The 15,814-nt window shown below is 37.1% G+C and overlaps 1 protein-coding gene across 8 annotated transcripts in view; it reads right to left on the reverse strand.

Moving 5' to 3' along the window:
* The window catches only part of LOC138334375 (nucleolysin TIAR-like), a 231,491-nt gene that overhangs the window by 192,432 nt on the left and 23,245 nt on the right, over positions 1-15,814 (reverse strand). For 7 of the 8 annotated variants that reach the window (XR_011210121.1, XR_011210120.1, XR_011210119.1 and 4 more), the window contains one exon: positions 6,407-6,442. Coding sequence is in view for 2 of the 8 variants with exons in the window: in XM_069283047.1 (XP_069139148.1) it covers positions 6,407-6,442 (36 nt within the window). In the remaining 6 variants the exon portion in view is untranslated. Of the gene's footprint in view, positions 1-6,406; positions 6,443-12,749; positions 12,888-15,814 lie in introns of those variants that run through there. The other variant, XR_011210122.1, reaches the window with a different exon arrangement.

The raw sequence follows: 15,814 nt of genomic DNA on the forward strand, positions 1-15,814 counted from the left end.
CACCTTTAGTACCTTATATCTACCCCACCTAACCCCACCTTTAGTACCTTATATCTACCCCACCTAACCCCACCTTTAGTACCTAATATCTACCCCACCTAACCTCACCTTTAGTACCTTATATCTACCCCCACCTAACTTCACCTTTAGTACCTTATATCTACCCCCACCTAACCTCACCTTTAGTACCTTATATCTACCCCCACCTAACTCCACCTTTAGTACCTTATATCTACCCCCACCTCACCTCACCTTTAGTACCTTATATCTACCCCACCTAACTCCACCTTTAGTACCATATATCTACCCCACCTAACCCAACCTTTAGTACCTTATATCTACCCCACCTTTAGTACCTTATATCCACCTTTAGTACCTAATATCTACCCCACCTAACCCCACCTTTAGTACCTTATATCTACCCCACCTAACCCCACCTTTAGTACCTAATATCTACCCCACCTAACCTCACCTTTAGTACCTTATATCTACCCCCACCTAACCTCACCTTTAGTACCTTATATCTACCCCCACCTAACCCCACCTTTAGTACCTTATATCTACCCCCACCTAACCCCACCTTTAGTACCTTATATCTACCCCACCTAACCCACCTTTAGTACCTTATATCTACCCCCACCTAACCCTACACCCACCTTAGTACCTTATATCTACCCCCACCTAACCCCACCTTTAGTACCTTATATCTACCCCACCTAACCCCACCTTTAGTACCTTATATCTACCCCACCTAACCCCACCTTTAGTACCTTATATCTACCCCACCTAACCCCACCTTTAGTACCTTATATCTACCCCCACCTAACCCCACCTTTAGTACCTTATATCTACCCCACCTAACCCCACCTTTAGTACCTTATATCTACCCCCACCTAACCCCACCTTTAGTACCTTATATCTACCCCCACCTAACCTCACCTTTAGTACCTTATATCTACCCCCACCTAACCTCACCTTTAGTACCTTATATCTACCCCACCTAACCCCACCTTTAGTACCTTATCTATCTACCCCACCTAACCCCACCTTTAGTACCTTATATCTACCCCACCTAACCCACCTTTAGTACCTTATATCTACCCCCACCTAACTCCACCTTTAGTACCTTATATCTACCCCACCTAACCCCACCTTTAGTACCTTATATCTACCCCCACCTAACCCACCTTTAGTACCTTATATCTACCCCACCTAACCCCACCTTTAGTACCTTATATCTACCCCCACCTAACCCCACCTTTAGTACCTTATATCTACCCCCACCTAACCCCACCTTTAGTACCTTATATCTACCCCACCTAACCTCACCTTTAGTACCTTATATCTACCCCCACCTAACCCCACCTTTAGTACCTTATATCTACCCCACCTAACCCCACCTTTAGTACCTTATATCTACCCCACCTAACCCCACCTTTAGTACCTTATATCTACCCCCACCTAACCCCACCTTTAGTACCTTATATCTACCCCCCCCCCACCTAACCTCACCTTTAGTACCTTATATCTACCCCCACCTAACCCCACCTTTAGTACCTTATATCTACCCCACCTAACTCCACCTTTAGTACCTTATATCTACCCCCACCTACCCCACCTTTAGTACCTTATATCTACCCCCACCTAACCCACCTTTAGTACCTTATATCTACCCCACCTAACCCCACCTTTAGTACCTTATATCTACCCCCACCTAACCCCACCTTTAGTACCTTATATCTACCCCACCTAACTCCACCTTTAGTACCTTATATCTACCCCCACCTAACCCACCTTTAGTACCTTATATCTACCCCACCTAACTCACCTTTAGTACCTTATATCTACCCCCACCTAACCTCACCTTTAGTACCTTATATCTACCCCACCTAACCCACCTTTAGTACCTTATATCTACCCCCACCTAACCCCACCTTTAGTACCTTATATCTACCCCACCTAACTCCACCTTTAGTACCTTATATCTACCCCCACCTAACCCCACCTTTAGTACCTAATATCTACCACACCTAACCTCACCTTTAGTACCTTATATCTACCCCCACCTAACTTCACCTTTAGTACCTTATATCTACCCCCACCTAACCCCACCTTTAGTACCTAATATCTACCCCACCTAACCTCACCTTTAGTACCTTATATCTACCCCCACCTAACTTCACCTTTAGTACCTAATATCTACCCCACCTAACCTCACCTTTAGTACCTTATATCTACCCCCACCTAACCACCTTTAGTACCTTATATCTACCCCCACCTAACCCCACCTTTAGTACCTTATATCTACCCCACCTAACCCCACCTTTAGTACCTTATATCTACCCCACCTAACCCCACCTTTAGTACCTTATATCTACCCCACCTAACCCCACCTTTAGTACCTTATATCTACCCCCACCTAACCCCACCTTTAGTACCTTATATCTACCCCACCTAACCCCACCTTTAGTACCTTATATCTACCCCACCTAACCCCACCTTTAGTACCTTATATCTACCCCACCTAACCCCACCTTTAGTACCTTATATCTACCCCACCTAACCTCACCTTTAGTACCTTATATCTACCCCACCTAACCCCACCTTTAGTACCTTATATCTACCCCACCTAACCCACCCACTGTACCTTATATCTAACCCCACCTTTAGTACCTTATATCTACCCCACCTAACCCCACCTTTAGTACCTTATATCTACCCCACCTAACCTCACCTTTAGTACCTTATATCTACCCCCACCTAACCCCACCTTTAGTACCTTATATCTACCCCACCTAACCCCACCTTTAGTACCTTATATCTACCCCCCACCTAACCCCACCTTTAGTACCTTATATCTACCCCCACCTAACCCCACCTTTAGTACCTAATATCTACCCCCACCTAACCCCACCTTTAGTACCTTATATCTACCCCACCTAACCCTCACCTTTAGTACCTTATATCTACCCCACCTAACCTCACCTTTAGTACCTTATATCTACCCCACCTAACCCCACCTTTAGTACCTTATATCTACCCCACCTAACCTCACCTTTAGTACCTTATATCTACCCCCACCTAACCCCACCTTTAGTACCTTATATCTACCCCACCTAACACCCACCTTTAGTACCTTATATCTACCCCCACCTAACCCCACCTTTAGTACCTAATATCTACCCCACCTAACCCCACCTTTAGTACCTTATATCTACCCCCACCTAACCTCACCTTTAGTACCTTATATCTACCCCACCTAACCTCACCTTTAGTACCTTATATCTACCCCACCTAACCTCACCTTTAGTACCTTATATCTACCCCCACCTAACCCCACCTTTAGTACCTTATATCTACCCCACCTAACCCCACCTTTAGTACCTTATATCTACCCCACCCTAACCTCACCTTTAGTACCTTATATCTACCCCACCTAACCTCCACCTTTAGTACCTTATATCTACCCCACCTAACTTCACCTTTAGTACCTTATATCTACCCCCACCTAACCACACCTTTAGTACCTTATATCTAACCCCACCTTTAGTACCTTATATCTACCCCACCTAACCCCACCTTTAGTACCTTATATCTACCCCACCTAACCCCACCTTTAGTACCTTATATCTACCCCACCTAACCCCACCTTTAGTACCTTATATCTACCCCACCTAACTCTACCTTTAGTACCTTATATCTACCCCCACCTAACCCCACCTTTAGTACCTTATATCTACCCCACCTAACCTCACCTTTAGTACCTTATATCTACCCCCACCTAACCCCACCTTTAGTACCTTATATCTACCCCCACCTAACCCCACCTTTAGTACCTTATATCTACCCCACCTAACCCCACCTTTAGTACCTTATATCTACCCCACCTAACCTCACCTTTAGTACCTTATATCTACCCCCACCTAACCCCACCTTTAGTACCTTATATCTACCCCACCTAACCCCACCTTTAGTACCTAATATCTACCACACCTAACCCCGCCTTTAGTACCTTATATCTACCCCACCTAACCCCACCTTTAGTACCTAATATCTACCCCACCTAACCTCACCTTTAGTACCTTATATCTACCCCCACCTAACCCCACCTTTAGTACCTTATATCTACCCCACCTAACCCCACCTTTAGTACCTTATATCTACCCAACCTAACCTCACCTTTAGTACCTTATATCTACCCCACCTAACTCCACCTTTAGTACCTTATATCTACCCCACCTAACCCCACCTTTAGTACCTTATATCTACCCCACCTAACCCCACCTTTAGTACCTTATATCTACCCCCACCTAACCCCACCTTTAGTACCTTATATCTACCCCACCTAACCCACCTTTAGTACCTTATATCTACCCCACCTAACCCACCTTTAGTACCTTATATCTACCCCCACCTAACCCCACCTTTAGTACCTTATATCTACCCCCACCTAACCTCACCTTTAGTACCTTATATCTACCCCACCTAACCTCACCTTTAGTACCTTATATCTACCCCCACCTAACCTCACCTTTAGTACCTTATATCTACCCCCACCTAACTCCCACCTTTAGTACCTTATATCTACCCCCACCTAACCTCACCTTTAGTACCTTATATCTACCCCACCTAACCTCACCTTTAGTACCTTATATCTACCCCCACCTAACTCCACCTTTAGTACCTTATATCTACCCCCACCTAACCCCACCTTTAGTACCTTATATCTACCCCACCTAACCCCACCTTTAGTACCTTATATCTACCCCCACCTAACTCCACCTTTAGTACCTTATATCTACCCCACCTAACCCCACCTTTAGTACCTTATATCTACCCCACCTAACCTCACCTTTAGTACCTTATATCTACCCCCACCTAACCTCACCTTTAGTACCTTATATCTACCCCACCTAACCCCACCTTTAGTACCTTATATCTACCCCACCTAACCCCACCTTTAGTACCTTATATCTACCCCCACCTAACCTCACCTTTAGTACCTTATATCTACCCCACCTAACCCCACCTTTAGTACCTTATATCTACCCCCACCTAACTCCACCTTTAGTACCTTATATCTACCCCACCTAACCTCACCTTTAGTACCTTATATCTACCCCACCTAACCTCACCTTTAGTACCTTATATCTACCCCACCTAACTCCACCTTTAGTACCTTATATCTACCCCACCTAACCCCACCTTTAGTACCTTATATCTACCCCCACCTAACCTCACCTTTAGTACCTTATATCTACCCCACCTAACCCCACCTTTAGTACCTGATATCTATGTCCATATAACCTTTAGTTCTTATATGCAAGTTCTCCAAATAAATCAAACATCACTTGTTAATTGGCACATCTATAACCACATACCAGCATACTGTTCTTACAATTGAATTTTCGTCCTTTGTATTCAACTTCAATTTATGTGATGTTCCAATCAGAATTAAATTTCACTTGAGGAATTGTGAGCATTATAGGATTGTAATCAACTTAAGGCATAGAGGGCACCCATCTTGATAGCACCAACACTGCTGTGTGACATGGCCATTTTTCTCTCACAATTACCCCATTGGATGAATTCATTCATACTCATTATTTTAATGGGTGATATATTTATTCGTTTGTTTTACCAGCTGCAGTCCCCATTGACCCTAGCTATTTGACTCCCGCGGGATCTACGTGTCGCCGTGTCAACCACCTAGTGATGTACCACGGCCATTTCTCTTAGCCTTCCAAAGATTTACAGGTTAAACATTGAACTGAGCACCAACATTAATCTCAATCAGGCCGAGGCTTGGGGTCGTCGTGGTAATGGTGCAACATTGCACTACACTCCCCCTACTAAGCATTTGTAGCTTACAAGCATCGATTGGATATACATTTGGGTCTGATTATTTATCCAACTGTCATATATATATCCTTACCCAGGTACCCCATACCACAGGTATCACATACTGTAAGTCAAACTCGCCAAAGATTGTTACAAAAACATAAGATTTATCAAAGCCAATTCTAAAACAGACTTGGGTCAAACTTTTTGACATAAGTTATATTAGGAGAAAACTTAAAGTTTTGACTTAGGTTAACACATGTTGTTTCTAGATTGGGGGCTAGTCACATTTTTTATAGTAAATTATTGCATGGTAAGAACAAAAATGATAATTTTGTGTAACAAGGGGCTATAACTCCTCCAAACATTGTCTGCAATGATCAAGCTTGGCTTATCTCTTGTATATTTAATCTCTCTAAGTTTGAAGAAAATTGTTTGAAATATTGGGTTTTTTTCTAACACGGGAAACAAAACCATTTTTATACAGTTAACTCACATATGTCTTAACAAAAGCTATATTATCAACTACTTTTCTCTGCTAAGGAAATATTTATTGAGTACTTACCTCTGCTGAGGCGGGTTCCCCTCTTACTGGTGTGGTCTGTAATATAATAGAGAGGAGAGTTAGACAGGAAGCACCAGCTATACAAAAATCACAACATTAAACTCGGAAGTGTCACCATAATACTGGGAAAGTTACTGTTCTCAAACATCTACTCGGATGTTACAAAACCTGTTTTAGAATCCAGACAATTTATTTTTTCATGGCTGAAATTGTGAAATTCCAGTAGCAGTTTCTTCAGCATTATGGTGACAACTGGCCGAGCTCGTATATCTTAACTAGTAATCATACTCAAGTCGGTTAGAAATCAGTTCTTTATCTAAATTGTCTTTAAAATTGTGTTGGATCATTCAGCCAGTAAGTCACAATGGTCCATCAATCTTATTGATTCAGTCATTTCAAAGACAGATGCAGGTGGCTCATTTGATTGTCGAAAAACGGTTGTCACAGGTCAAGGTGTTTCATTGGATGGCAAGACAAAATTACAAAACTATTGGTTGCCACAGACCAAGGTATCTGATTGGATAGAAAGATAAAGAATATTATTGGTTGTCACAAACCAAGGTATTTTATTGGATGGCAAAACAAAAGTATATTATTGGTTGTCATATACCAAGGTTTTTGATTGGTTAGCAAGATATTGATTGTCACAAACCAAGGTATTTGATTGGATGGCAAGACAAGAGTATATTAATGGTTGTCACAAACCAAGGTTTTTGATTGGTTAGCAAGATAAAGTATCTTATTGGTTGTCATAGACCAAGGTTTTTGATTAGATAGCAAGATATTGGTTGTCACAGACAAAGGTATTTGATTGGTGACAAAACAAAAGTATTTTAATGGTTGCCATAGACCAAGATTTTTGATTGGATGGCGTGAAAAAAGTATATTATTGGTTATCACAGACCAAGTAATTTGATTGGATGGAAAAGACTTGTGGAAGAACTCATTAGTTGTCTGTACTCCCAACAAGCAGTTCTATCAGTATTGTTTCCATCAATAAATCTGTATAAAAATTACAACAGTCTTTAGGTCAATATGTGCATGGCTATTTGTTTACAAAGTCTCAAATAAATTGACTAAAACTCAAGTCACCCTTATATATATAATTGGAGAAGGAAGGGGAACTTTACTCTGTTACTTCTTATAGAAAAAGATTTTTTTTTTATTTATCCTTGCTGTGAGAAAGGAGTCTAGTTATATTTCCTGGTCTGGTTTGACTTATAGAGAAAGGAGTCTAGTTATATTTCCTGGTCTGGTTTGACTCATTTACCATTCAAATAATTATCTATCTAATGATGTTTAAAATGAACTGGTAACAAAACTACATACTACTGGTATTAACATTCATAAAGGACTAGGTATGGTAGGGGTCTTTTGTGGCCCCCAAATCTGTTATGTATTTTTCAACGTCTGTCATTTTCAGATGATAATCTTGCATTTCAAATATTAAGTACATACCTGACATATTTGATAGTGCTGTTAGGTAATATAGCAGTTCTAGTTGCCATGGCAAACATTTTTATTATACATAAATGATGCAAAATGTGAAAAATTCATCAAACTTGGCCTTTTTTATGCAGTTTTTCATTTAGTTAACATAATGCGCATTCTAGAAAAAACTTTATATTTCTCAAAATGATGTGTTCTTCGTGTCTGGTAATTCCATTAAAATATAAAGATTGTTCTAGGTTGTGCTCTATTACTTTTAAAGGAAAAACTATCAAAAAATATGCCAAATTTGAACAAATTTTCAAATTTGCATAATTTATGCAAAATAACATGGTTATATAGCAAAAACATACTTTCTGTCAACAAAAATATCATTAAGTTTTTATCAGGGGCGCATTCAATATTTCAAACACAGCAACTTAATTTCTAAATAGTTAATTTGAAATTTGGTAAATTTAGTGACCAAAAAGAGCCATTACTGTATCTAGTCCTTTTTTAAAGACTTTATCAGTAAACTATTCAGTTTTTTTAAAGTTCTCTCCAAGGTCATACACAGACAGTTGTCAGGGAGACCAAAAATGTTCAAAATATCATCTCCTATACCAGCTTCCGGTATTTACATAGTCCAGACTAATGTTCAATATCAACATGTCAAATTGGAGGACTTTACTTTTTTTCTGAATAATCACAACCAACCAGGAACTTGTCAAAGCTGTGACCTTTATCTTCATAAAACTGCATCTGCTATCATTTATCATAGATATATGGGATACAGGCAAAATTCAGAATGACAAAAGCAATCCAGTTATTGTTTTATAAGAGGAAATGAAAATTTCATCGCTTCCAGTTCACAATCTGTTTCTCTTATGATTTAATCGGATTTCAATCTAAAGCCTTTAAATCATGATCAAGTGCACCACCACCAAATTACATTACCCTTTAATTAACAACAGTTTCGTGACGCCATACAAAATTCACAGAATCTCCATTCAAGTGAAAACTTCTACACATGACTAGATTTCGTTGATTACTCAAAAATTCTGCTCATTCACAGCAGTATTGATGTTCACTTAAGATTTATGCCATCTTCAGTACATAAAAAATCATGTAAATTTGTTATCAGAGGGATTTCACATCGGACGACAAGCCATCCCTTCACTTAAGTACTGAATCCTGTTCCACAGTCTTTTGCATAATCTGTTCAGGCCTGATTAGAATTTCAAACAGTCCAACACCAATTACCTACTATCTTACATTGTGGTGATAAATATATACATGTACTATTACTAAACAGGTTACAATTGAAGTGAGACATCACTGGACTATTACAAACAGGGCTATATATATAGTTATAAATGTTATTTTTGTCCATTGCATATCCATAACAAATAAACCCCGAGACCTATTCTACATTTACCAACAAAACCCAATGAAGGACATTTTTACCAACAAAACCCAATGAATGAAACATTTATAAACTTAACCCAATGAACTATTCTACATTTACCAACTTAACCCAATGAACTATTCTACATTTACCAACAAAACCCAATGAATGAACATTTATAAACTTAACCCAATGAACTATTCTACATTTACCAACTTAACCCAATGAACTATTCTACATTTACCAACAAAACCCAATGAATGAACATTTATAAACTAAACCAATGAACTATTCTACATTTACCAACTTAACCCAATGAATGAACATTTATAAACTAAACCCAATGAACTATTCTACATTTACCAACTTAACCCAATGAACTATTCTACATTTACCAACAAAACCCAATGAATGAACATTTATAAATAAACCCAATGAACTATTCTACATTTACCAACTAACCCAATGAACTATTCTACATTTACCAACAAAAACCCAATGAATAAACTAAACCAAAACATTTATAAACTTAACCCAATGAACTATTCTACATTTACCAACTTAACCCAATGAATGAACATTTATAAACTAAACCCAATGAACTATTCTACATTTTACCAACTTAAAACCAATGAACTATTCTACATTTTACCAACAAAACCCAATGAATGAACATTTATAAACTAAACCCAATGAACTATTCTACATTTACCAACTTAACCCAATGAACTATTCTACATTTACCAACAAAACCCAATGAATGAACATTTATAAACTTAACCCAATGAACTATTCTACATTTACCAACTTAACCCAATGAACTATTCTACATTTACCAACAAAACCCAATGAATGAACATTTATAAACTAAACCCAATGAACTATTCTACATTTACCAACTTAACCCAATGAACTATTCTACATTTACCAACAAAACCCAATGAATGAACATTTATAAACTTAACCCAATGAACTATTCTACATTTACCAACTTAACCCAATGAACTATTCTACATTTACCAACAAAACCCAATGAATGAACATTTATAAACTTAACCCAATGAACTATTCTACATTTACCAACTTAACCCAATGAACTATTCTACATTTACCAACAAAACCCAATGAATGAACATTTATAAACTAAACCCAATGAACTATTCTACATTTACCAACTTAACCCAATGAACTATTCTACATTTACCAACAAAACCCAATGAATGAACATTTATAAACTAAACCCAATGAACTATTCTACATTTACCAACTTAACCCAATGAACTATTCTACATTTACCAACAAAACCCAATGAATGAACATTTATAAACAAAACCCAATGAACTATTCTACATTTACCAACTTAACCCAATGAACTATTCTACATTACCAACAAAACCCATGAATGAACATTTATAACTAAACCCAATGAACTATTCACTAACTACAAATTCTACACCTAACACAATTTAACCCAAATGAATGAACATTTATAAACTTAACCCAATGAACTATTCTACATTTACCAACAAAACCCAATGAATGAACATTTATAAACTAAACCCAATGAACTATTCTACATTTACCAACTAACCCAATGAACTATTCTACATTAACCAACAAAACCCAATGAATAAACATTTATAAACTAAACCCAATGAACTATTCTACTTTTACCAACTTAACCCAACGAATTAACATTTACCAACTTAACTCGATGAACTATTCTACATTTACCAACTAAACCCAATGAACTATTCTACATTTATTAAATATAAATCCTAAATTTTTCACCTAAAACAAGATTTTTTCTTAATTCTATCAGCTTAACCAATAGAACTATTCTACATCTACCAATATCAATTAGAGACCCATTTCACTTTCAAAACTGAACTCTCTATTTGTACTTTAGTAATTTCTCTCACTTTCACAGATTCATTTTCCTTAATAAAAGATTTTTTATTAGAAAAACTTTGATCTGAATTCAATAGGGACAAGTCCATTGGCTGTGAAATGTCAGTAAGGAAGGCAGTATTCTCAGCAGGCGACCATGCGGCTTCACACACCAACTTCTCCCAGTAATTCAGTTATTGTAGAAATGTCCCCATTCCTCTATGGAGGCAACCTTAACTGATATCGTTATGTGTCTCAGTATAATACAATATCAGCATGATAAAAAAAATCAAGGCAAATCTGTGAAAAGGAAAATCAAGGATGCACATTTAGAAAATTCAAAAGATGAAATTTTGTATTTTTGAAAAAAGCATCAACTGTTATATAGAATTGAACCTTCTCAGCCTAAAATCATATAACTCCAGTGTTAAATTTGGATAAGCATTTAGCAGGTACTAACTAATTTTCTGCTATATAGATATGCTTTTGAGTACTGTAAAGCAACTGATTTTCATGGTGACTTCATTTTGTGTTTTTAAGTGAAGCAATATTTTACACCAATTTACAGTACTTTTAATTCTGTATAGCACAATCTAACTTTTACTGTAGTGTTGCCAACTTCCAAGTTTATGAGGTAGCACATATGCTGCTTGAATCTCTCTGTTACTACTTTCCTTGTTGTTCTAAACCTGTAACATGTATATTCAGTCAGAAGCTACATTTCCTGCCAGAAATTTTACTGTGATTTTCTCCTGCCTGACATTTGTCACTGACACTTTAAGAAAAGCTGCAAGCATATATCGTACTCCACTGTTTAATGCTGGTCTGCCTCACTACGTGTCTACTTATGTCTGGGTTTTAGTGAGAAACTTTCTGAGTCTTGATGACACAAATAATATGGTGGTTATTTTTCAATGACTAGAACCTGATAATCTCTGACAACATAAGCATGTGGTTCTTTATGGTAAAGTATGATTATCTGTGGCAACAAATAACATTCTGACCTAAATTACAACATAAACAATTAGGTCACAATGACAACATGAAATTCTATATTACTATGGCAACAGCATGATCATCCAGATCTTCATTTCATCATGAAATGATCATAAGGACCTCAGTTACCATGGTAATGGCATTAGCATTTATATCTTCATTTCATCATGTCAGACATGAAATGATCATGAGCATCTGTCAATTACTTGACAATAACAGAAAACCATACTCCAGTACCAGGTATCCATGGAAACAACATCAAAGCCTACCTATGTCTCAGATATCCAACACAAAACCGTACCTATGTCCGAGGTTTCCATGACAACATTATTAAGTCCTATCTCATGTATCGGATATGCTTGGAAACAACAGAAAGTCCTACTTATGTCCAAGACATCCATGGAAACAACGCAAAGTCCTACTTATGTCTCAGATATCCATGACAACCAACAACTGTACCTATTTCAAAGGTATCCATGACAACACAAAGACCTACCTATGTTCAAGGTATCCATGACAACATATATCCAAGGTTTCCATGACAACATAAAGTCCTACCTATGTCCAAGGTATCCAAGACAACAAGTCATCCAATATATATTTGACAACAAAAATTCCTACCTGTGACAAATCCCAGGTATTCATGTATAGATTGTTAAGGAACAGGTGAGGGTCGAGGATGAACTGTGTTGACTCACATGGTAGTTTAGACAGAGCAATGGCAGTGGGCAATAAACCAGCCATGACCCTTCACCGTTATTGGGTCAGTGTGGGACGTTAGATCCGACCTGTTAACTCCATATTAGGAAGAGGTGACTCGAATCTGTATACTGCAACACTCATGGTACTAGCTGCTCATTTTCCCACAGCTTGTGTTTGTTTTTAGGTGGTATTTGTATCATCAGACATGACACATCGTGCACTTCCAAATGTTTACTGCACCCCAACAGTCAACTTACAGAATTCAGGTTATCAATGAGTGAATCACTAAATCATCCCATGAATAATACTATCTAAAGAGTACTCAACATTGATTACCAGTGTTTGATTTAATCTAATTTATTGTAAATACGACCAATGTGAAGCTGCAAACTTACACATTTTGACATCAACCTAACAAATACAGACAAAACAAAACAGATGACATTTACACAGCTGTCCTCACATCACTGTCTCCTTATATATCTTTCCTTTGTGCTTCATGATGTTTTCACAAAATTCTAAACAGTAAATAGCAACAGGAGCGATTTATAAAGCTATATCTAAGATACTCATCAATGAAATAGATAGTCATCAATGAACTTTGACCTCTGACCAAACATTTTTGCCTTTGGTCAGACAACTCCTTCTTACTCCAAACAAATATTCAAAATTTGACCTTGATCTTTGACTGTGAATTTGACCCCTGACCTTGGGAATTATCTGTCATTTCAAATAAGATAAGGCTGAAAAATTAGAAAACAAATCAAGAATGCAGGAAGTATTCTCACATCAATTTTGGAATAAGAAAAAACATGATCATTGAGCAATGGAAAACGCCAGACAGTTTGACATAGAGAAGGACAATCTACCTGGACCTCCACATCTCTATATACTAGACACTTATGCCATATATTTTTGTGTTTTTACCATGACTATCACTGCTGTAACAGGGATCTATCAAGGTTGCATCACATGTGACTACCAGATAGTTTACAGTACACAATGACATGACTCACAATAGGCACATACACAATTATTGCACCTGCACATTGAGTCTTGAAAACTTAAAAAAAATTCTCATAATCATGCATATCCATTAAATGCAACAGAGCCTAGATCTCATCTGAAAAGTTAATGAATAACATAAAATTAATTTCCTAACACATTAATATTAACAAAGCTATTAATGTTATATTTTGATGTTTTAAAGACCACTAGATTAAGACCATGTTTGTTGACAATGACAGCTGACATAGCTGTAGTGTATAGTGTATAAACAAACGACCAGATAATGCTTCACACACATCGTTATACCTGTCACTCCACAAAATACTGAGGATGCATGGATACGCTTGTACTTATGGATGGGTTACCTCATTTATTTGTTTGTTTGGTTGAATGGGTGATTCCATTGGCTTTTGGGTGTTGGGTGGGTTACTCTATTTGTTTGTAGAGACAGATAAGTACATTTGTTTGTAGGTTTATGACAATTGCATGTTTGGGTGGATAAGTTATTCCATTTGTTTGTTGGGGTGGATAGAACATTCCATTTTTTTGTTGGGGTGGAAAGGTTATTCCATTTGTTGTGGAATAGACAGGTTATTTTATTTGTATGTAAATATAGATGGTTATTTTTTTTGTATATAGGATGGATGGTATTTAATTTGTAGGTAGTTATGGATAGGTATTTCATTTGTATGTGTGTAGCACATTTGTTTTCTCGTCATTTATTGGCTCTTGAAAATTCATTGACCAATCAACCCGAGATAACAAATGTACAACACACATACGAACATGGCAGACTAATTGAGACATAATTTTTTAATCAGAAATTTAATGGGTTGCATTTAGTAAATGGATGGTATATAGACATAAACTAACAAAATAGTGAGCTTGTTTTCTACCTAACTTTCATTCTTATAAAGCTCAAGTGTTCACATGCAATGGTTTTTGCGCTATATCCCATTAGAACCCTAGCATGTTTACCAAAGATGTTGTGGTGTCCGAAGTGTTGAAATCTGTATATTTTCCAATGTTTCAGGTTACCTTGTGACATTTATACAGTACAACATATATGTATCATATACTAAATTAAAGATAAATTATCTGTCTGTCGATTGAGAGAATTCCCATTGTCACATCTTATATGGTTTGTTAATAATCATACTTTTCTGAAATTGGGTAGTGTTAATGGCTGGCCACGTTTTAGACCTTGACACAGAATTACATTTATATATTGAGAGAAAAATATCTAAAATAAAGAAAACTTGACACAAAAAATATCTATAAAGCCAAACACCTGTACATTATGATTGATGGGCTATTCCATGGGATGGGTGGTTTTGAAGTATCTAAAATCCTTTAGTGGTACATACAGAAAGATTTGAAATGGTGATTTAGATTATATCCAGAACAATTACATCAAAATGACAGACTTATCCACTTTTCATCATATAAGTTGTCAAACTTTGTTTTTTCATAAATATGCTAAAGCAATGCTAATAATTGTTTCCTAAGTATCCTTAAAACCAAAGCATTCAACTTAAAGTGATAAACAGTAAAACAGAGTTTTAGTGATCATCAGAAAAATAATGCACTAGCAATATTTGGAGGCCATGAGACTTTCAAACCATCCCACAGATTTCATGCCACTTAGAACCTGTCAGGTGGTAGGGAATTGTCTAGCAATTTTTTCTTATTGATCACTTAATGATTTCAAATCTTGATATCTATCTAAAATCTTTGTATAAGAAAGAAGTGTATGATATTAATGGTAGCTCAAACAAACAAACACAAGCCTTCAAAAAATGACATAGAATAATCTACTGAACAACTACATCCACAAAACTATCGCAATATCAACCTTACAGACAAAAAACATTAGAAAAACTTATATTTTACAATTTACAGGGAGAAAAAAATGAAATCTAACTATATTGAAAAGTTGATTGACAGAATCTGGCCCTGAATGACGGGTTTCACAC

This window comes from Argopecten irradians, chromosome 11, assembly GCF_041381155.1.
Source record: "Argopecten irradians isolate NY chromosome 11, Ai_NY, whole genome shotgun sequence".
Lineage (NCBI taxonomy): Eukaryota > Metazoa > Mollusca > Bivalvia > Pectinida > Pectinidae > Argopecten > Argopecten irradians.